General features: G+C 43.3%; 1 protein-coding gene across 9 annotated transcripts in view; it reads right to left on the bottom strand.

Moving 5' to 3' along the window:
- The window catches only part of R3HDM2 (R3H domain containing 2), a 132,426-nt gene that overhangs the window by 44,764 nt on the left and 63,129 nt on the right, over positions 1 to 24,533 (bottom strand). For all 9 annotated transcript variants that reach the window (XM_060272172.1, XM_035102224.2, XM_060272169.1 and 6 more), the window contains exons 2-7: positions 14,485 to 14,681; positions 12,441 to 12,482; positions 11,371 to 11,457; positions 9,659 to 9,785; positions 8,261 to 8,339; positions 5,687 to 5,746 (exon numbers count right to left, since the gene is read on the bottom strand). In XM_060272172.1, the coding sequence (XP_060128155.1) occupies positions 5,687 to 5,746; positions 8,261 to 8,339; positions 9,659 to 9,785; positions 11,371 to 11,457; positions 12,441 to 12,482; positions 14,485 to 14,649 (560 nt within the window). In that variant the 5' untranslated portion in view covers positions 14,650 to 14,681. The remainder of the gene's footprint in view (positions 1 to 5,686; positions 5,747 to 8,260; positions 8,340 to 9,658; positions 9,786 to 11,370; positions 11,458 to 12,440; positions 12,483 to 14,484; positions 14,682 to 24,533) is intronic.

Genomic DNA, 24,533 nt, shown 5'->3' with positions numbered 1-24,533 from the left:
TCTTGACATATGCCTGTCAAGCCTCTGCTTAAAGACCTCCAAAGAAGGAGACGCCACCACACTCCTTGGTAGCAAATTCCACTGCCGAACAGCTCTTACTGACAGGAAGTTCTTCCTAATGTTTAGGTGGAATCATCTTTCTTGTAGTTTGAATCCATTGCTCCGTGTCCGCTTCTCTGGAGCAGCAGACACAACCTTTCTCCCTCCTCTATATGACATCCTTTTATATATTTGAAAATGGCTATCATATCACCCCTTAACCTTCTCTTCTCCAGGCTAAACATACCCAGCTCCCTAAGCCGTTCCTCATAAGGCATCATTTCCAGGCCTTTGACTATTTTGGTTGCCCTCTTCTGGACATGTTTCAGCTTGTCAGTATCCTCCTTGAACTGTGGTGCCCAGAACTGGACACAGTACTCCAGGCGAGCTCTGACCAGAACAGAATACAGTGGTACTATTACCATAGCTGCCAAGTTTTCCCTTTTCTCGCGAGGAAGCCTATTCAGCATAAGGGAAAATCCCTTAAAAAAAGGGATAACTTGGCAGCTATGACTATTACTTCCCTTGATCTAGATGCTATACTCCTATTGATGCAGCCCAGAATTGCATTGGCTTTTTAGCTGCTACATCACACTGTTGACTCATGTCAAGTTTCTGGTCTACCAAGACTCCTAGATCCTTTTCACATGTACTGCTCTCAAGCCAGGTGTCTCCCATCCTGTATTTGTGCCTTTCATTTTTTTGCCCAAGTGTAGTACTTTACATTTCTCCTTGTTAAAATTCATCTTGATTGCTTTGGCCCAGTTGTCTAATCTGTTAAGGTCATTTTGAAGTGTGATCCTGTCCTCTGGGGTATTAGCCACCCCTCCCAATTTGGTGTCATCTGCAAACATGCTCAGGATGCCCTCAAGCCCATCATCCAAGTCATTGATAAAGATGTTGAATAAGACTGGGCCCAAGATAGAACCCTCTGGCACCCCACTAGTCTCCTACTCTCCAGGATGAAGAGGAGCCATTGATGAACACCCTTTGGGTTCGGTCAGTAAGCCAGTTACAAATCCACTGAATGGTAGCATTGTCTAGCCCACATTTTACCAGCTTCTTTACAAGAATATCATGGGGTACCTTGTCAAAGGTCTTGCTGAAATCAATATAGGCTACATCCACAGCGTTCCCTTCATCTACCAGGTTTGCAATTCCGTCAAAAAATGAGATTAGATTAGTCTGACATGACTTATTTTTCAGAAACCCATGCTGACTTTTAGTGATCACAGAGTTTCTTTCTAGGTGCTCACAGACCGTTTGCTTAATGATCTGCTCTAGAATCTTTCCTGGTATTGATGCCAGGCTGACTGGGCGGTAATTGTTTGGGTCCTCTCTTTCCCCTTTTTGAAAATAGGGACAACATTTGCTGTAATGCATTGAACCAAAGGAAGATAGAGGGCCTTATGCACACCCAATGAATGCCAAATATGCTCCTCTGGGCAAGAGGGATTAGGACAGAAGGAAGGCAAAACCATGTCCTGTGATATATGAAAAAGGGAATTCATTTTAGGGATAAATCCTGGGTCAGGTTTGAGAACTACCTTATCCAGATGAAAGAAACACAGTTGGGGGTCAGAGGAAAGAGCACCCAACTTGGAAATCCATCTCAGCAAAGTAGTGGAAACTAAGAAAACTGTCTTAAAGGTAAGCAATTTAAGTCACAAGAATCCATAGGCTCAAATGGAGCCAATTAACCCTGTTAGGACCCAATTAAGATCCCATGTAGGAAATCTATGAACTGTCCTGGGAGTCAACAGTACAACCCCTTTCATGAAAGGTTTAGCCAAAATGTGAGCAAATAGAGGACAGCCCCCTAGGTTGGACAGAATGCTGCTAAGAACAGAAAACTCCTTCTTAAGGCACTAAGTTCTTTATCCAGACCTGACTATAAGAAACCAAGGAAGCCTGAAACCTCCATTGACAGAAGATTAACTCCCATATCTGGACCCTACAAAAGAAAAACCGCCCATGTACAGTCATACTTCATGTTACATCCGCTTCAGGTTGCGTCTTTTCAGCTTGCGAATGTGGCAAACCCGGAAGTGTTGTCATCTTTGCCTCCTTCCTTGCCCTGCTTTCTTCCAAGCTAACTATCAAGAATATGTTCACTTGTCATCACCCACTCATCTGTCTACTAAGGGTACATGAAGTGTCGCCAAGAATAGTGCAGATTTTTTAAAAGGCAAAGGTAGTGACAATGGCCTGCAATTTTAGGAATGTAGCTTGAAACTTGTGCTCCGCCATAACAGTTCCATGTGCAGATAGAACCTTCTTCAGGAGACATTTGCCTAATCTTCTGATCGGCTAAACTGAACATTGCAAGATTAGATCCAAGAACAGATCAGCATCCAATATGGAAAATTCAGGCTTTGTCTTCACTGCCCTAAAACTCCTTCAACATATATTTCAAATGCCAAACCCTGCATCTCTCTGCTTATCTTATTTTAGTTACTATGGATACATTTCCCTGGATACTGAGAGGCATCTGACCATTTTATAACAATATAAACCATCGGCCCCAGGATTAATGAGAAAGCAGGACTTCCAAAACATGAGCTAGAGATTTTGTTTGGATTGTGGTGTGTTCCACCCACGACAAATGAGTTGCAAACATGTACTCAACATTATGAACTTTCATTCAGAAAAACGCTACTGCAAAATGATTCCTTCACCTTAAAATTTATTTTGGTTTTCCTAGCAATGTTAGTTACAGGATATTCAAGGCCTTTAGGTCTAGTGGAGTTCAAGAGCATTACAAGTTCAAGAGCAATTACAGATGTTCTGCACATGATAGGCAATTAGAACCCTACAACATAAAGGCACTGGAAACTGCCGAATTGGCTTAGAGCATTGGTGACCATCTTTAATAATAATAATAATAATAATAATAATAATAATAATAATAATAATAATATATGTATACCCCGCCCATCTGGCTGGGCCTCCCCAGCCACTCTGGGCAGCTTCCAACAGAAATATTAAAGATTAAAAGATTTTTAAAGATTAAAAGCTTCCCTAAACAGGGCTGCCTTCAGCTGTCCTCTAAAAGTCTGGTAGTTATTTTTCTTTTTGACATTTGGTGGGAGGGCGTTCCACAGGGCGGGTGCCACTACCAAGAAGGCCCTCTGCCTGGTTCCCTGTAACTTGGCTTCTTGCAGAGAGGGAACCGCCAGAAGGCCCTCGGCACTGGACCTCAGTGTCCGGGCAGAGCGCTGGAGGTGGAGACGCTCCGTCAGGTATACTGGACCGAGGCCGTTTAGGGCTTTAAAGGTCAGCACCAAAACTTTGAATTGTGCTCGGAAACGTACTGGGAGCCAATGCAGGTCTTTTAAGACCAGTGTTATGTGGTCTCGGTGGCTGCTCCCAGTCACCAGTCTAGCTGCCGCATTCTGGATTAATTGTAGTTCCGGGTCACCTTCAAAGGTAGCCCCACATAGAGCGCATTGCAGTAGTCCAAGCGAGAGATAACTAGACCATGCACCACTCTGGCAAGACAGTCCGCAGGCAGGTAGGGTCTCAGCCTGCGTACCAGATGGAGCTGATAAACAGCTGCCCTGGATACAGAATTAACCTGTGCCTCCATGGACAGCTGTGAGTCAAAAATGACTCCCAGGCTGCGCACCTGGTTCTTCAGGGGCACAGTTACCCCATTCAGGACCAGGAAATCCCCCACATCTGCCCGTCTCCTGTCCCCCACAAACAGGACTTCTGTCTTGTCAGGATTCAACCTCAATCTGTTATCTCTTTTCCAATAATTGTCTACTTAGACAAGCAGCAACTCTCCAAAGTTTCAGGCGGGCAGAGGTCTACCTCAATATCCGTTCCCTTTTCAAGATCCTTTTTCCAAGATCCTTTTTTGTAAGTGTATGGGTTCAACATATATTTGCCTATATTTCTGATCCAAGGCTCCATATGTTTCTGCAAATATGAAGTGGGTGTTATTAAGCATGATGCTGATCTCCCACTGTGTATATCAGCATAGAAATAAGCGGCAGGATAGGGAAGCCTGGTCCACTCCTGGGTGCCACAATTTAAGATGGATGTTGAAAAGCTGGAACATGTACAGAGGAGGGCAACCAAGATGATCAAGGGTCTGGAAACAAGCCTTATGAGGAGCACTTGAAGGAGCTGGGTATGTTTAGCCTGGAAAAGAGGAGACTAAGAGGAGATAGGATAGCCATCTTCAAATATCATAATATCATATGGAAGATGCAGCAAGTTTCTTTTCTCCTGCTCTGCAGAGTAGGGCACAAACCAATGGATTCAAGTTATAAGAAAGGAGATTCCGACTAAACATCAGGAAGAACTTTCTGTCAGTATGAGCTGTTTGACAGTGGAACAGTCTCCATCAGGAGGTGATGGACTTTCCTTCCTTGGAGGTTTTTAAGCAGAGGTTGGATGGCCATCTGGCATGCTTAGCTAAGATTCCTGAATTGCAGGGGGTTGGAGTAGATGGCTCCTGGGCTCCCTTCCAACTCTACAACTCTATGCAACCCTACACCAGCAATCTTGCATTTCTTCCCCACTGAGCATGAGCAAGCTTGTTATAGGTAGCGAAGCATGACTTAGAGATGTCTCTACTTGTGACTGAAGCTCATGTTCACCTGGGAAAAGCTCATTGGCAAAAAAATGTGCTTTTGGTAGACATGAAGACAGTTTCAAACCCTGGAATTCCCATTTAGAGAATACCAGAGAAGGGCTTCTAACTGAAGGCAGAACAAGATGATACAGAGAAAACCTGAGTCCTGGTTCAGGCATTCATAGAACGCCTGAAGACATATGCGTCCATGTACTGGCCTCACCCCCAATGTCCTGACCCACTCAACTCCCGAATGTGCTTACAAGCCCCATTCATACCCTCCCACTCAATGCAGAAGAATAGAACAGGTTGAGCACATGCACCCGCAACACGCTTTATCGCGTCTATGGTTGTTAAAGTTGCAACCCAGCACTTCCTCCTTCTCTCATCTCCAGAAGTTTTTTGTGAATTTCAATGCATGACATTATGAGACACATCTCACAAGTGAGAGAGAGAGCAAGGAAACTCCATGTGCTATCACCATTCATGCAAACTTAATGACAGTAACTGGAAAAGAGGTGAAGAAAAGGAAACATAGGGTAGCTGCGCATTCTTCATATTGTGCAGTTCTAATCCAATACCCCAGAGCAGGGATGCCTAACCTGTGGCACATTAGCTGCTGTGGGACTACAATTCCCACCACCCCTGACCACTGTCCACAATGACTGAGAAACATTTCAAGGATCACAGATTAGCCACCCCAGCCTTAGAGCAGAGATAGGCAATGAGGTATGCTTCAGAAATTGTTGCACTACGATTCCCAGCAGCCTCAGACAGTATAGGATGGGAGGGATGATAGGATTTCAATCAGGGAAGGTGTGAGTTGGAGTCCACAACGTCTGGAGGGCACCACATTGACTACCCCTGCTCTAGGGTAGTCACAGTCATTTAAGGAAGAATGCACAGGGCTAGACAGACTCTATATAAAGGCAGCCTTCATGTGTCAGATAAATACTGTATACATTTCTAAGCATTGTTTGAAATCAGCAGCTTAATTAGTGAACATTCTCAAACAAATCAGTCTTTAAGTCACTCTGTCTTACAGACCAGTACATTACTTACTTGTTATCATTAATAAATTCCAGAATCTCCTGTTCCAATTTTAGCAGCATCATTCTGTCCCTTGGAGGGTGGGAGAGACAGCAGGGAGAAAAGGAGAGGAAAAATCATTCAGAAATGGCTATACAATTCTCTCTGAAAAATCTGAAGATTAATATCCTCCTCCACTCCAATATTAATCAAAACGTTCAATGTAATTCAACATTGAAGACATCACTACCCATCCTGCATTGTGAGATGCAGAACAGATGTAGCAAGTTAAAAGTAGACCATTCCTGTTCAGGTGGATTCATTTTGGTGCAGTGATTACGCTTCTAGAAGCACAATATCCCATGGGCTCTCATTGTGCTTGTATTATTGAACAGAAACAGTACATCAGAACAGGCAATGACTGGCATTCCGTTTTGACATTGTTTATTAGTGAGATGGCAGGAGGCACTTTACAGAGAAGTATTTGGAAACTATTTATAGGTGGTTTTTAGAGCTGTTAACATTCCTTCCTGACTAACTCATTCCACTTATTTTTTTCTCTTTCTGTTCTTATGCACAGTATACGAATGCATCTGTTTTGTTAGTCTGCAATGCTAGAATTATTCTAATCTTGCTAAGATACTCCAGGAGGTCCACTGAATATTGCAGTGTTACTGAAGCAAAGTGGATATTGGATGGGAAACCACTATATTCTCCATATAACAACAGGGCTAAGTATTAAATGTTTGCTTAAAAATAATTCCACGGGGGTTTGAGCCAGCATGGTGTAATGGTTAAGAGTGTTGGACTAGAACTGGGAGAGCAGGATTTACATCCCAACTCAGCCATGAAGCTCACTGGGTGTCCCTGTGCCAGTCTCCATCTCTTAGCCTAACCTACTTCACAAGGTTGTTGTGAGGATGAAATGCAGAGCAGAACAATGGACACCACTTTGAGATCCTCAGAAGATAAAGGTGATATATAAATGTAATAAAGAAGCAGTAATAGGAAGAAAAATACGATGACGACTAGACCAGGGATGAGGAACCTGTGGCCTTCTAGATGATGTTGGACTCCAACACACCTCAGCCCTAGCAACAGTATACCATTACCATTCAATAATAAGAGTAATTCCTATTAACAAACCAACAGTGAACATGTTGTTTCCAGTTATTTTGTTATATTTAATCCTTGCAGCTGGTGAAGGTTAAAAATACCGAAACAGGGCCCTGTCCTGGCTTTGGATTATTGGGGACTCTACCTTACTTTAAAGACTTCCACATCAATCGCTGCATCAGCATTTTCTGACTTTGGACTACTGTGATCTTTATCTGACTATAAAAGATTCCTACATCAAATACTGTGTTGATATTTTATATCAAAAGACTCCTTATGGAACTGGAACCTGTACAATTCAATTAGATACTATTGAACTGAGAAATTATATTGAAAAACTTTCAGTTTGCGAAGACTATTTAAACATTTTGTCACATAAATTGTATGGTTGCATGTATTTTCGTTTTTTATGTTCACTGTTGGTTTGTTAATAGGAATTACTCTTATTATTGAATGGTAATGGTGGCCTTGTTCTGATTCTTATTTGTGTGTATATTAACGGCCTCGGTCCTATATACCTGAAGGAGATCCAACGCCGAGGGCCTTCTGGCGGTTCCCTCATTGCGAGAAGTGAGGTTACAGGGAACCAGACAGAGGGCCTTCTCGGTAGTGGCACCCACCCTGTGGAACGCCCTTCAAACAGATGTCAAGGAAATAAGCAGCTATCCTATTTTTAAAAGACATCTGAAGGCACCCCTGTTTAAGGAAGTTTTTAATATTTAATGCTGTATTGTTTTAATATTCAATTGGGAGCCACCCAAAGTGGCTGGGGAGACTCAGCCAGATGGGCGGGGTACAAATAATAAATTATTATTATTACTCCAATTTTGTAATACTAGCAACAGTATAGCCAATAGTCAGGGATGACAGGAGTTGAAGTTCAGAGATGTCGGGGTGGGGGGACTCAGGTTCCCCATCTCCAGCCCAGATACTTTCTCACTCTCTGAGCTTGGACCCTCTTTAATCTCTTACTCATGGCTAGCACCAGTGGTCAAGCAGGTAAGAGCACTGAGAGAAAATTAATTTTAAAGGGGACCCCAGGGAAGGCATCCTTAGTGGACCCTAATGAGGTGCTGCCTAAGAATGTCACATGCTGAGACAGGGTCTGGACCCTAAAACCACTCAACAGTCCACTTATTCCAAGGCCTCACCATGGCCACTTTATGCTCAAGATGCTGGAAAGTAAGATCCTAACTACATATCACATGTGCCTTTGTGGCTAGCACGGCTGGACAAACAGAGTGCATTCTAGAGGATTCTCAATTAGTGCTCTTCAACACTTTCCACATCTCATGAGTTAAAGAGCCCATTGATAGGTGCTTGCCTACCTCCACTATGCAGCTACCACCACCACCACCACCACCATAGATTCCAACAGTTGCTGATACTTTCTGATCCCTCTCCCATACTTTCTCTTTAACCAGGCAAGCTTGCAGGAACACCTCCTTATTCCCACTTGCAAATCTGCCACATAACCACAGAGAAACCTACCTTGGGTTTTTCTTCAGTGTACTCACTAAAAATTCATGCAAATCTATTCCAGTGGAGTCTGTGTATTCCTGGCTGGAATCTATAACAAAGAAAACAGCAACATACTCAAGAAAAACCATGTTCACAGGGAGAATATCCATGGAGTCAAAACAAGCAAGAATATAAAAGGGGTTCTGACAGTGTTGGAAGGACCAAGTTAACTGCTGCCTCTGCCTTTACCACAACCATGGCTTCCTTTGGAGTCAATGGTGGAAAGACCATTTGTAGGACATAAATCTAGCACTTTGAAAGAACAACAGTCCATATTTGAGGGCAAAGTTGCCACCCCAGAACCCTCAAATATACCCAATATTGATTTTTTACCCACCCTTTAGCTGCTTGTTCTACCACCAACTGCCTGAACAATCATATGCTAAATTATTGTACATGACAGGATTACTGGCTTTACACAAATCTTGGGAGGAGAACTTCTTAAATTTATAACAAGCACTGCTTTGTGGAACAGAATGTGGACCAGAAAGGAAAAAGGAATTAATTAAAGGCTTGTCTGATCAGTTAAGGTGTGTAATGACTGTTTTCTCAAGATTTTCATTAGTGGTCTACCTGTGCCCATGTGAGCAAAGAATTTCAGAGTGCTAAGGATACTAGGAGAAGGGGACGACAGAGGATGAGATGGTTGGACAGTGTTCTTGAAGCTATGAACATGAGTTTGACCAAACTGCGGGAGGCAGTGGAAGACAGGAGTGCCTGTCGTGCTCTGGTCCATGGGGTCACGAAGAGTCGGACACAACTAAACAACTAAACAACAAAGGATACCAAGGAAATTTGATCTTTGCATATTCTAATATGAATTGTTCAACCATTGCTTGTAACACATGTATGTACTTTCAAAGTTATGTTTCAAATAATTATTGAAATATATGCTTAAATGCAATTTTCTGCAGATTGTTTTTTATTGTAGATTAACATGAAAATGGAATGGAATGGAATAAACTTACAGGTGGACACATGCAAATGTGTATCAGTGGGGATGGGAAAACTTTGGCTCTCCAGATGTTCCTAGACTTCTGCTATCATTATCCCTCTCTATTTGCCATGCAGGCTGAGGCTGATAGGAACGGGAATCCAAGAACAGCTGGAGTGCCACAGGTTCCTCATCATTGTGATATAGACTGGAAATCCACTCCTAGAAAGTTGTGACAGGTGCCCTTATTAGACAGACAGACAGAGAGAGGTTGACATATAATACTGTCATACTCCTTTCCCCTTGTCATGTGGTCAGCTTGCATGCACAAACTGAAGAGAAAGTCCCAGACCCCTGGTAAATAGGGAAACAAAAACTACTGCTCATCTTTGCCCACAGAAATCAAGTTGATTCCAGAACTGAGGCTGTCTTACCTCTAGATAGCATTTTCTTGGGTGCCTTCTCCTTATTTTTCTCTTTTTCATCTTTTTCAGGGCCATCTTTTGCAGACTTGTCATCTTCCTTGTCAGAGGGGCAGCTGATGTGCAACTGTATGATATCCTAGCAACAGGACAAAATCCACACTTTGAAGGCCTCAGAGCCAATGTTTTGCAACCAACAAAAGCTGGAAATATGGTATGGTGACCGATTTGATTCCAATAAGAAATTTTACTTCTGGGTAGAATGGCTAAGAATATAAGAAGAGCTTGCTGGATTAGGCCAGTGGCCCATCTAGTCCAGCATCCTGTTCTCACAGTGGCTGAATAGTTGCCTGTGGGAAATCAGCAAACATGATCTGAGTACAAGAGCACTCTCCCTTCCTGTAGTTTCCAGCAACCGGCTAGTCACCCCGGGTGATTTTTGCCTCCCTAGGCAACATGTGGCTACATGCTTGCTCGTGTGGTTTATGTCGAGTTATGATTTTTATGCTATGAACCTGTTCTTAAGTTAAAAGGTTGATTGCAATGGATAAGATGTCATTTTAGTCCATCTGCTTCCCCTCTCCTCTCCAAACCTGACGTTACCCCCCCCCCCCCCAAAAATAGAATGCTTTAGATTGTAGGTAACTGATGAGTAATTATATTCAGAAAGTGGGGGATTTTTGCCAGGTCAGTAAGGAACCCTGTGGATGTTTGCCTTCCTGCCTACAATGTGGCATGGCTCACTTAACTAATCTGTACTATTCTTGCAAGCCCTTGTGGTAGGTATATTTTGTTGCTCATTTGTTGCATTTATACCCTACCTTTTTTCCAAGGAACACAGACAGGGTGGTGTAAATGGCTCCCTCCCTCCCCTTTTAATTCCCTGTGAGGTAGGTTGGGCTGAGAGGCAGCAATTGGCCCAAGCTTAACCAGTGAGCTTCATGGCTGTGTGAGCATTGGAACACTGGTCTCCCAATCCCTGGTCTGAGATTCTAACCATAGCTGTCTCTGGCACCTTGTTTGCTCCTGTCCTTAGATTGCAACACACTATATACAACCTGAACTAGGTGGGGGCTCTGTCATAAAAATGCATGCTATGGGTGCAGTTTACTGCTATCTTATGGCTTTGAGGTTAAAATCCCCTACAGTGATCTGATCATAGGTCTAGTTTGGTATCACTAGAAGATTAAAAGCTTCTTTAATACACCCTGAAAACCTTGTCTGAATTTGACTCTTTATGGTTTTAATCTGGTGGCTTGAATATGTTTCAATAGGAGCTCATATAGGAAGGTATGTTTTTAGACTTGGGAGACAGTAAATCAGAACAGGGGTTTGCTATGAAAGCACACACACTAGCATACAGTAAGCCTGCAACTTATGCTGGGTTTGCGTTCCGGGGACTGTGCCTAAATCCAAAATTGAGTGTAGTCAAAAGCCACTGAGGTTGATTGCCAAAGTCATTTTTCCCAGACCCCTGCTCCCCTTGTATTTTTATTTATTTATTATTATTTGCCATACACATAAAGCTGAATGTGCACAAGTTGTCGGCTTACTGCATCCAGATGACAAATTACAATTTAACCAGGACTATCATTTTTCTTTTAAAGGCTTGAAACTTTCCTACAGGTAAGCTTTCAACCTTGATCAGAACTATGAAGAAAAATAATCACTGAAAGCAGTCTCTCCTGTGTCTGGAAAAGTGATGTGACTACAACCAGGCTTACCTGGGTATCCAATGTCCCATCCACAAAGGGGCTAGAAGACTCTTCACATACAGCCAGGCTCCTGACTAGCTTCAGCTTTGAATTTGACTGCAAAAGGAGGGGGGGGGGGAATCTGTAGTAAGACACAGGCAGCTAGAATTCCCTTTTAATATATGACTGAGCTGCTGCTCAACTAATGCTAATTAGGTTAGCTCTATACTAATGAGAAATGCAATTACATTTTGTCCAGTAGTAACACATGGCAAAGCAGTCAAGCAGAAGACACCAACATGCTTGATAGAGATTCAAGTCTGCCACCTGTGGAGGTACTTAGCCTGCTAACACAGTGACTTGAAGGTCATGTACATTGATAGGGTTTCCCTGAAGCTAACCAACCCATTTAATAATCCGCTGACTGAAGGTAAGTGACAAAAAGGAATGACTAACTTCTTCCTGCCTTAATTGAAAGCATGTCATTAAACTGCTGCCTTCTTGACAAACGTAGTTATTCTGGGTAATCTACTATAGTAGCATTTTTTTTAAATGCTTAAAATAAATGCCTGCCTCAGACTGTTTGGTGAATGGACCTGCAAGTGAAATTGTGTAAATGTAGCATCACAAAAGTATTTTACTTGAACAGAAGTAGTCATGGTGAAATATGGTCCTGGGAACCATAGTTAAGATATTATCTCCAATATAATAATGGGAAGTTAAAGGTGCATATGACAAGGGCATAAGGGAATCAAACTGAAGAAAAAGTACAGTGCCATAGCACTTTAATCTCAAAAGATTTGGGGCAGATATAAATTACAAATTCAGAGGATATGCCCAGCTGATCTTAAAAATCACAATGATACCTAGGAGTAAAGGGCAACCTCTGCTGAGGCTTTAACTGGTTAACCGTTAAGTGCAAGGGATGAACAGTGAAAAGCAAGAAGATTTGGGATAAAGGAGCAGGAAGAGTAATATCTGGAGCCCTGATAGGAACGAGAGATTCTGGGACTCAATTCCAAGGAGAACTGCAGAAAGACAGAGTCATGTAAGCTCTTGCTGCAGCATCACCTGGTAAAAAGAAATCAACAGTATCTTACCTTGGCTCTTTTTCTAACATGCCCATGATTGGATGTCCGCCTCTGCAACAAAAAAAGGAGGGGAGGAACAATGGTGGAAAAATCACTCCAGTTGTGCATTCTATGAGATGTAAGATACTTGCTAGGGGGGAAATCACAACACATTGGGAGGAATTAAATGTAACAGTATGGGAATTGTTCCATCAACACAAGCATTTCAGCTTGCTGGAAACAATGTTCTCTCCTCTCCCCACACATTTTTCTGGGGGTTCTCCTGATACATACTCCTAGGCAATCTGGACAGGCACAGGGGTGAGGGGGAGTCCCACTGTGCTAGCAGAAGTCCATGCCATATATTATCTTGCAAGAATCTAATGCAAACAGGCCAATTCTGCATACATTTTGCACAGGATCAAAACTAGCTATGGCAGGAAACCACCATAACCATGTAAAGATCAAATAAGAAAATAAAATGCAAGAGAAACATTGTGTGGTCAAGTCCAGTTTAACCATCAGATTTCATTGATTTAAAAGGACGCCTACAACTGAGGTCTGTTAAAATCATGGTGTCCTTTCTCTCTCCTACAAGGGACGCGGGAGGCGCTATGGTCTAAACCACTGAACCACTTGGGCTTGGGGCCTACAAATACATCTCAAAGCTCATCTTTTTCTGTGAAGTTTTTGCAAAATTTCACGCTTCTCTCCAAAGTGATGTCTAGGTGCATAAAATTGCATTTGTCCATGTCTCTCTTGCTCATCCCCTCAGTTCTCTCTTTTCACTGCATAGCTTTAGATTGCCACAACCTTTGGAGCAGGTATTTGCCTGTTAATTCCTATGCCTTCTGTGTTTCTTTGGAGCAGGATTTGTGTGTCTGCAATATAAAGTGGCTTGAACATCTTCCTGGGTCCATGTCCCACTCTTTTTTTAATACTGAAGAGATGAAGCCATCATGGCCACACTAAATCAGCAATTCTACACACAATTATCTGGGAGTAAGTCTCACTGAACTCAATATGACTTACTTCTGGGTGGATTGTACTGTAAGAAGTCCATAGGACTCATCTATGTGATGGGGTAGGGAAAAAAAAGAAACAAGAATCACCTCTCCTCATACGAACTGACCCAGACCCTGCAATTATCATGTGAGGTCTTTCTTCATGTGCCTCCTCCACAATACGTTTGGAGGGTAGCAACCTGAAAAAGGGCCTTTTCTGTGGTGGTTCCCTGTTGGTGGAATGCTCTCCTCAGACTGGCTTGCCTGGCACTTTCATTACATATCTTTAGGTGCTAGATAATAACAATTATCTCAAAGCAGGCCCTGGACTGATTAACATTCTGTGTACTTTTATATATGTTTGTGTGAGTGGGGTTAATGTTTTGTTCTTGTTTTTATTATGTCTTTTGTGTTCTCATTTTGTATTTTTATGTTGTCAACCGCCCTGTGATCTTCGGATGGAGAGCAGTATACAAAACCGATGACAATAGCAGCAGCGGCAACAAAAACATTGGCCTGGAAAAGATTTCCTAAAATGATCCAGCAAAGTACAGTGGTACCTCTAGTTACGAACTTAATTCGCTCCTGAGGTCCGTTCTTAACCTGAAACGGTTCTTAACTAGAGGCGTGCTTTCACTAATGGGGCTTTTTGCTGCCGCGGCAGCGCCAGCACACGATTTCCATTCTCACCCTGGGGCAAAGTTCTCAATTTGAGGTAACTCTTCCAGGTGAGCAGAGTGTGTAACCTGAAACGTTTGTAGCCTGAGGCGTTTGTAACTCCAGGTACCACTGTATATGGCAGCATGACAAGAACCTCGCCACCGATTACCATGGCTCTTTCTCTAACAGTACCAGGTTCGCACCATGCTGAGATTAATGAGTAATTTGGTGGTAGAATACGGTACTGCAGAAGTCCAGAACTGTTGGAACCCCTAATTAAGTGAACTTAACAAAGGGGCCAAAAAGGACCTCTGCCTGATATACTGTAATAGGGAGTCCAAGATCTACTGCCAGTTAGCATTGGGCTTTGATGGGTCTGTTGGTATACATGAAATTCTTCCTCCAATTACCTGTGATTCTTGCCGTGTGCTACTCTCCTCCCCATCCTTCTCAACCTCCTCTTTGCTTGGTGACCTGGATACAAATTTGTTTTTGTTCACAGATTCCTCAACCACTTTCTTTTCCAATTCTTTCATTATCTCCAGTGTCTCCTGTGTTGTGTTGCTGTTAGACATCTTCAGCACAGTATAGCGTTAGTGATGGACACCTGCAGGTGGGACAGAAGGAATGGAGGTCAGTGCATCCAAGAATAAAGGCTTCTCTTTTTTTGTTGTTTTCCCATTCCCTTTCTTTCCCTTTTCATTTTTATACAGAATTCCCCGTTTCCTTGCTCTTTGTCACATACTGAAGCTATACTTGCTCAGGATCTTGGCTTTAAAGTCCTTCTTCATATTATTGAAGATCTGACACTACACTTTCCATACCTCTATGTCATCTGCTGGAAGGGGTTGGGGATGCAATATTCCATTTGGATTTTAACCCTTTCCCTCCCCACTGCAGTCCTGACAATACACACACACACACACACACACACACACACACACACACACCACACCCATCTGGGTTGCCCCAGCCATTCTGGATGGCTCCCAACAAAAAATAGTAAAAGTACAATACCACATCACACACTAAAAACTTCCCTTAACAGGGCTGCCTTCAGATGTCTCTTTAAAATCACACAGCCGTTTCTCTGTTTGACATCTGCTGGGAGGGCGTTCCACATGGTAGGTGAGACTACCAAGAAGGTCTTCTTCCTGGTTCCCTGTAACCTCACCTTTTGCAATGAGGGAACCACCAGAAGGCCCTCGTGCTGGCTTTTTGGTATTTTGGCCTTCAGTGTCCGGGCTGAATGATGGGAGGTGGAGACACTCCTTCATGTATACAGAGCCGAAGTCATTTAGGGCTTTAAAGGTCAGCACCAACACTTTGAATTGTGCTCAGAAACATACTGGGAGCCAATGCAGTTTTTACAGGTCTGGTGTTATATGGTCTCGGTGGCTGCTCCTAATCACCAGTTCAGCTGCCACATTCTAGATTAGTAGTAGTTTCCAAGTCACCTTCAAAGGTAGCCCGATGTAGAGCGCATTGCAGTAGTCCAAGCAGGAGATAACCAGAGCATGCACCACTCTGGCGAGACAGTCTGCAGGCAGGTAGGGTCTCAGCCTGCATACCAGATGGAGCTGGCAGACAGCTGCCCTGGACACAGAATTGACCTGCACCTCCATGGACAGCTGTGAGTCCAAAATGACTCCTAGGCTGCAGACCTGGTCATTCAGGGGCACAGTTACCCCATTCAGGACCAGGGAGTCCTCCACACCTGCCCACCTCCTGTCCCCCAGAAACAGTACTTCTGTCTTGTCAGGATTCAACCTCAATCTGTTTGCCCCCAACCACCTCTGGACACCCACACAGGACGTTAATTGCCTTCACTGGTTTTGAGAGGTAGAGCTGGGTATCATCCACATATTGGTGAACACCCAGCCCAACTCCCCTGATGATCTCTCATACAGGTATGAAAAAGCATGGAGGAGAGTACAGAGCTCTGAGGCACCCCACAAGTGGGTGCCCAGGGGTCCAAGCTGCTAACTGCATCATTGCCAGTGAGAGCTTCCTCCACAATGCAAATAGCAGTGGATTGGAGGAGGCTATCTTAATCAAGATTACAGGGGCTGTGGGGGGAACTCACTGCAGTTCCAGCTGAGCACCACCATGGCAGCTATTTTTGTTTTGAAAACCAGTCATATTAAACACAAAAACTCATTTATGCCTGGCCCTCAATGGCTTTGCTTACCAGGGGCAAAAGTAGGTTTTGCCTGCCTCTGCCACTGTCTGTGAAGGCACCTCTGAACTATCTCACCAGTAAGTGAATGCTTACTTCCCCACATAGAAATGCCTAGCAAAGTGTTGTATTTGGTGACACTGCTCTCGTGAAGACAAAACCTACTTCCCCCGTCTGTTGCATTAAAATGGATCTTTCTAGTTCTATTTGTGTATCTATCCACTAGCCTTTGCCTTTCTGTATCTGCTCGCTTTGTTTGCTTAACTGAAGTAAAGCCATGATAACCTACACTTGATCCCTTCAGGAATGTGTTAGACTAGAATGCCTATACAGTCGTACCTTGGATTCCAAACCCCCTGGAGCTCGAATGCTTTGGCTCCCGAATGCCGCAAACCCAGAAGTGATTATTCCTGTTTGCAAATGTTCTTTTGGAACCCGAATGTCCAATGGGGCTTTTGCGGCTTCTGATTGGCTGAAGGAGCTTCCTGCAACCAATCAAAAGTCGTGATTTGGTTTTCGAATGTTTTGGAAGTCGAACGGACTTCCGGAATGGATCCCATTCAACTTCCAAGGTACGGCTGTATATGGTATAGCAATACAATCTCTCTTTTTTTTACCTTGAACATAATAGAACTAGCCCAAACCTGTTTAAACTGCTTATACCTGCCTAGTGTGCTCAGACCGCTTCTAACTGCTTTACGCCTGCTTCTTGGGAGAAAAGCAATGACAAACCTAGACAGCATCTTAAAAAGCAGAGACATCACCTTGCCGAGAAAGGTCCGTATAGTTAAACTATGGTTTTCCCAGTAGTGATGTATGGAAGTGAGAGCTGGACCATAAAGAAGGCTGATTGCCGAAGAATTGGTGCTTTTGAATTATGGTGCTGGAGGAGACTCTTGAGAGTCCCATGGACTGCAAGAAGATCAAACCTATCCATTCTGAAAGAAATCAGTCCTGATTGCTCACTGGAAGGACAGATCCTGAAGCTGAGGCTCCAATACTTTGGCCACCTCATGAGAAGAGAAGACTCCCTGGAAAAGAGCCTGATGTTGGGAAAGATGGAGGGCACAAGGAGAAGGGGACGACAGAGGACGAGATGGTTGGACAGTGTTCTTGAAGCTATCAACATGAGTCTGACCAAACTGCGGGAGGCAGTGGAAGACAGGAGTGCCTGGTGTGCTCTGGTGCATGGGGTCACAAAGAGTCGGACACGACTAAACAACAAGTTTTCTGGATCTGTGTCAGGTCTTTGTGTAGTCTTAGAAAGAGATGAGCACCACCCAAAGCTCTGGGTCAGTCCTCTTGGAGTGATAGCCCAGGGAATTGACCACTCAGCAGAGTTTTAGAAATAAAGTATGGTTGTGCCTACTTTCATGTTTCCTGACTTCATCTCTTGATAGGAAGCGAACGAACAAAGGGCATATTTTTGCCACAGGTCCCCTACCCAACACACTAGACACTGGGTAGCCTGGTTCACTCAGAGGGATCACACAGGTGTGTGACATAGAAATGCACTCTGTCAACCCAAAGTAGAGGTGTTCTTGCAACACACAAGCTACACGTGCAACTCATCATAATTATAGGCAATTTCTCAGTGCTCTAGAACAGAAGGTCTGCAATGTAACAGAAATGAACTTTCTATAAAAAATATGTTGTAATTATGCCACTCTCCTGCTAATTATGCTGCATTCAATGTGGATCGTTATTTTGCCATGTTCTGTTTCATTATTTAAGACCTGTAAATCACTTAAAGATTCCTTTGGAAATAGGACGTGGTTCAGAAATGATTTTAAATAAATAATAAATTAAGAAATAAATAAGGAGATGGTGAAGAAAACAATTTCCCCCATGAGGAACAAAGACAAAGACAAGCTATCAATTTCAGGAACTGGAACTCAATTTTTATTTCAGTCTGGGAAAGGCCTACTGAAAGAGAAGCATTTAAGGTCAGCCATTAAATGAGCAAAAAATATATTCCCTCTATTAAGTAAGCCTGAACAATTAATGCTCACTGATTCTGTGCTCAAGACAATAACGTGGATTAGAATCCCTACTTCACACATTAGTGTCCATTAGTCTTTCCTTCTAAGTGCCTTGATTGCTGCAACATATTTAAGGGATATTAGTCACTCCTTAACATGTAGTAAATGGCCTTGTGTGCCTCTCCTTCTTTGGGTAGCACTACATGGGCCTGTCAGGCTGCCAGAAAAGCCCTTCTGCCCGTGGTCCAACATTGTAAGCAGAAACGGGCACGACTTGGCAGTAATTAACTTTATTGCTCAGTAACTAGGGAGATAGCATAAAGCTAAGCAAGTCAGCTGCAGAAGCTAAAGTTCCTGCCCCCTTCTTCCCCTATTGATACTTGCCTCCTTGCATTTTTCACTGTGACTCAGCTTTTCTTAATTGTTCCAGCCTTTTCTTGACTCTTTGTTCCTGGGCTGAGAATCATAGAATCTTAGAGTTGGAAGGGACCACAAGGGTCATCTATTCCACCCCCCGCAATTCAGGAATCTCAGCTAAAGCATCCATGACAGATGGCCATCCAACCTCTGTTTAAAACCTCCAATTGGCCTCCCAATCTGGCCCGCGACGACCCCCGCCGCCTGCTGCCGTCGCCCACTCTTACGGCGCGCAGCGCGTCGGCACTCTTCCAGGTCGGAAAAAAGCACCGAAAATCGTTTGTGCGCATGCATATAGGCCTCTCCCGACCCTCTTTCCGGTGCACTTCCGGGTCGGGGGAGGCCCATACGCATGCGCACAAACGATTCCCGGTGCTTTTTCCGACCTGGAAGCGCGCCACCAAGTGTGTGTGCGCATGCGCACGGGCGCGCACTCCCCTGCCCTCCGGCCCAAAGCTGGGTAAGTCTGGGGACCCCTGATCTACGCACACTTAGGTGAGGAATTGTATTCTTGAAATGTTATCTAAATGTTGATTTAATTTAATGCATGTAACCATTATTAATATTGACTATTTTCAGTTGTTATCTCTGAAAAACTTAGAAAACAATAGAACCATTATACGATTTACACAACCCTTTAAAGATTAGGTAAGGAACCACATATTTAAATCGAGTGTGACAATTTATAAAATTATAGTAATTTAGTATTTTGATTTATATAACTGTCACAAAATGTATGCATTATTTGATACTTCCAACTGATGAAGATTTATACATCGAAACAGGGCCCTGTCCTGGTCTCTCATCAATACTGACTGCAGACATCAACTTGATTATGGACTTATGAACCTGTTCCTTCCTCAAGATTATCATTTTCAATATTGTTATGAATCTCTGTGAAATTGAGTTCGCAATTTTTATTTGTTTGTAATCTCCGTTAGAATACATGCAATTGAATGGATTATTGTTTGTTATAATTTACTAGTGACTTGCAAGCAGGGATTACTCCCACAATTGAAACTCACATTGACCAGAGTTCTTGGTGTTTTTCTCTTGCTGTAATTAAGAACAAGTTCTCCAATTGGAGTACTCGCAGGAAGGCCAGTATTTCCCAGTTATCAGTGCTTATACTACATTTTTAAAGATTTGTCTTGAGAGCATCTTTAAAAATATCTTGATGTTCACCAGTATTTCGATTTCCATTCTTAAAATGGAATGGAAGACGATAATCAGGCATCCGAACAACATGACCTGTCCAACAAAGTTGATGTTGAAGAATCATTGCTTCGGCACTGGTGATCTTTGCTTCTTTCAGAACATAATGCACAGGTTGACTTGCTGATTGCATCTCTACCATCACTAGCTAAAGTGGCCTCACTGCTGCCAGACATCAGGGGCAGCATGTCCCATTTTTGCCACTTGAGACAAAATGGGAAGTGCCAGCTCACTGTGAGGCTGCCTGCCCTGCCAGTGGAGAAGCACCAATTTCCAGCAAAATCTCACCAAAATCTTGCAAGATCTCTCACACTCCATGAGATCTCACCAGAAATCAGCACCAATGCTAGTGTCACTTCTGTGCCAGTGGTACAGGCAGCATGGCAAGTGAGGCGCCCATGAGGGAGCAATCTTGGGGCCTTCAGCCGCCCGAGGCAACTACTTCACCCCACAAGATTCCCCTCCCTTTGTGATAGAGAATAACAGAAGATAACAGCTTCCTATTGCCTTTTAATTTTTGCTAAATTAGCCTGCTATTGCAGGGATTCTTTACTTTATTTTTTGGGTGCCACAAACTATGACGAGGGATTCTTTTAAGCAAACAAGTGCTTAAACACACACACACACACAAACGCAGTCTTCGTAATTTCCAGGTAAATACACAGCCACAAATTCACAAATGGTGCAGTTCTGAAAGTAAAGAGCTTTTTCATAGATTATTTTGCGCAAGGAAGGGGAAATGACCAACATTTGTCACCTTCCAGGGCCTGTAAATGCAAGAAGCACACACACACACAGACCCCACTCAATGCTTTGAAACTGAAGTGACTGTACTAGGGGTGGTACCTTTGCCTGCTTTTAGTGACGCAAGGACAGTTACTTCCTGCCCGCCCCTGGTGGGAGAGAGCTGAAGGAGCTAACTACATACGTTCCCCATCCACAAGAGGCTGGTCAGTATGTTTACAGCTATCAAACATACAATGAACTCCCTCTGGATTATTTCCCCTCCCCAGCATTCAAACTAAAAGCAGCAGCATTGTGTGTTCCGCTGAAGTTTCTCATTAAAGAAAACAGAAAAGGCTCCTTCTCAGAAGGTTTTCCTTTCTGTGTGAATGAATCAGCCGCGCTCCCTCAGGACAAGCGTGGGTGTAAGCAAGGAGGCGGCTGACATGATCCACTGTGGCAAGCAGGACTTGCGGAGAAGTACAAGTTCACAGGGCTCAGGAAGGAAGAAAAGAAGGTGGGCGACGAGGACAGGCAGGCTATGCCAATCACTTTCCGCCAGGCAGATACAACAAATTATGTAGCTACATCATCAGGAAAGCTACTTGTTAAAAATCTGGGTCAGGGAAGGAGAACACACACAGAAACACACAGAGAGAGCAGCAGAGGAGAGATGCCGAGTCTTCTATTAAGTCTGAGGAGCTAAGCCAGGTGGAAGAAGCCAGACACAGCATCTTGAGGAACCGGATAATAATGGGTTTCTTCCGCTTGACCCACTGAAGCCAATGCTCGAATTACAGGTCCCCTTACTTACTGTGATGCCCTCTTAGCTGCTGCTTTTTAATAGTAATTTTTATTAAAGTTGTCTCTTTTTCAGTTTCATTTTCAAAGGCTATTGGGGAGGCGGAGCATGATTTGTCTAAAATTGGAAAGAGTCAGCAGTTGAGATTTATGGGTTTATTTATGGGAGACCCTACTTTCCCTGCCCCCACAACAAATCAAGCATTGACTGAAGCGAAGGCAAGCTGGCGTTGTTCCATCATTTTACCCATCCCCACGGAAACTGATTTTAAAAAGGAAATAAAGCTTTCTCCTTGAGATTCACTACAACTAACAGCAGCCTGCTCCCTATCTGAATCAGATTTCAAAAACCAGACTGAGCACACTAACAAACGTAATCCAGTCAACATCAAGGACCTCCTTCCTGAGGGTAGCTAATTCTCTCAAAGGTTGCCATATAGAATCATAGAATCATGAAAACTTCAAACAAACAAAGATGCTGAGGAAGTTTTCCTTTAACTTTTCTGTCATGTGGTCGGTCATAAGAAGGCTCCCGTTGGGGTCAAAAGTAATTCTATCAAGTTCAATCTTCTTCTTCTTCTTCTTATTCTTATTATTATTATTTTATCTGAGAATTCAAAAGGAATCCTCCTATCCATTTCTAGAAACCAGATTCCTACACACATAGCTCTCCTTGGAATATCAGCTTATTTTCAGCTTCCAGAGCCATTCTTAAGCAAGGCAGATGTCCATGGTAGACACAGGGTGGAACTTAACATCACATACTTCCAGTTGTTTCATCTGCACAAGCATTTCGGCTTGCCCTTGGTCACCCTGGTTCATGACATTTGCCAGGAAAAAGACAGTCAGAGTGCAGCCTTCTTGGTTCTCCTCGACTTCTCAGCAGCTTTTAATACTGTTGACCAGTCTTCACTTACCCCACTGTCCTGTTCACAGTTGTGAAGAATATTCTTACATTATGAGTATTCTGTGTCACCATTAAGAGAAAGAGGTAGGAATAGGCCAATATATATGTGGACTGTCCCTGGATCAAGTGACCTTTCTTCAAGTTCTCAAAGTTCTTAACCTAGCTCAAGGTTGTCATCTGAACTAGCCAGGTGTTTAACTGATAATCTTGCCAAAGCCATCTTGCAAAAAAATGGCATGTAGACATTCCATTTTGGCAACTGCAACCTGGGTTTAAGGAGCCATTTTGTGCTTAGCTTATATAGCTGTGTTTCTAAGACTGATTTGGAGTGAAGTGATATTAGTGGTGATGACACCCACTTCTCTCTCTCCAATTCATCTGAATCAGGAGTGGCAGTTCAAGTGCTTGTCTGTTGCCTGGAAGTGGCAATGAGCTGTATGGGGACCAATAAATTGAAACTGAATCCAGATAAGACAGAGGTACTATGTGTTGCAAGTTCTCAAGTTCAGGAAACATGGGGACTGGCAGTTCTGGATGGAAGGAACAGATATACCACCAGGTGCCATAGGAAAGCCCTAGACATATCAAGAGATCCAACGCACCCTGGTCACCATTTCTTCGAGTTTCTGCCATCGGGATGGAGATATAGAACAATGCAGGCAAGAACGAGTTGTCTCAAGAACAGTTTCTTCTCTAGAGCGATTTTGGCCTTAAATGGAAAGTCTGGACTTTGAAGTCATCTTATTTTTACTTGTTACATTGTATCATGTTGCATTGTTTTAATTATTGTTTTGTAGTAATTTTGGATTACAGTATGTGGAATATCTGAGCTTTATCTGAGTGGATGTGGTAACCGAGTAATTTCGTTGTTCCCACAAGGGGACAATGACAATTGAAAAAAAATTCTTTTTCTTTCTTTTCTTAACAGATGCATAGCTTGTGGGTACTCCTTGGTCCATCTAGGTCTCCTGAGATCCAGGTGACCTTGGTGGTTAGGAGTGCCTATTTCCAGTTATGGCTGGTTCTTCAACTATGACCCTTCCTGGATAAGATATTGTGGTCACAATAATTCATGCTCTGGTAATTTCTAGTTCGGACTATTGCAATCAGCTCAATGTGGGGCTGCCCATGAAAACAGCTTGGAAGCTGCTAATAGTGCAGAGTGAAACAGCGAGGCTGCTGCTGATCATCTCTGACCAGACACATATGACGCTGGTTGAAAGATTTGTACTAGTTGCCAATTCACTGCCAAACTGAATTTGAGGCGTTAATATTGATACATAAAGCCCTATACATATAACTTGGGCCCAAAACATCTGAAGGAGTACCTCCTCCCATATCAACTTTGCCTGGGAGTTATGATCAGCAAGGGAGGGCCTGCTTGTAGTGCTACCACTACAGCGCGTGAAAGGGCATTTTCTCAAGCGACACCCCCCCCCCCCGAGGTGTGTCTTGACCTATCACTGTACACATCCAACAACTGGTCAGGACACATTTCTTTACACTGCAGTTCTGTGTTATGATATTCTGATGTTGGCAGGGGGGCTGTTAATGGCTTTTATCATTCTAATGTATATTGTATATATTTTTAACTGCAGTGTTTAGGTAACACACTTTGGGCCATTTGGAAACAAGCAGGATGTAAGCACAAATAATAAATGAAACAAGTTTGGTTTTCCACAATATCCGAACTGAGGATTGTGGCTTCATCTCAGCAGTTTGTTCAGAGCAAAGCAGACAAAGGTACTGGTTTGCACGTAATGCTAAGCCAGCCCTCTTCCCAGCTTTGGAAAGAGAAGAGTGGGGCTGGCACAAACTTAAGAGTTAGCATCCATGCTCAGTAAGCCATGGTTTGGCTTATCACAGCATGTGTATTGGGTCTCTACTCAGACCTCAACAGTGCCTGTTCAGACAAACCAGAGGTGGCAGAAAACACAGCTTTTGTCTCAGTTCCTTCCAAAACAAAAATTCCCAGTACAGTAGTAGGAGCAAATGCTAGTACCTCAGTTCTACAACTCTGCACAAGGTTTTGGCATTAACGTCACATCTCACTAAATTAGACCATTCTGCAAGGTTAAATGATGATGTTCTTGTTCTCTATTTGTTTGCACACTGGCCTCTGGGTCAACCAATCTGAATCATGCCTCCATGGCAACAGGCTCCATCGCTACAAGCAACAAGACAAGTTTATTTCAGTGGTACCTTGGTTTACAAACTTAATCCGTTCCGGAAGTC

The sequence above is a fragment of the Zootoca vivipara genome, chromosome 2 (genome assembly GCF_963506605.1).
Source record: "Zootoca vivipara chromosome 2, rZooViv1.1, whole genome shotgun sequence".
NCBI lineage: Eukaryota > Metazoa > Chordata > Lepidosauria > Squamata > Lacertidae > Zootoca > Zootoca vivipara.
Note: the sequence above shows the minus strand (reverse complement) of the source record. Positions and strands in the feature narration are given on the sequence as shown.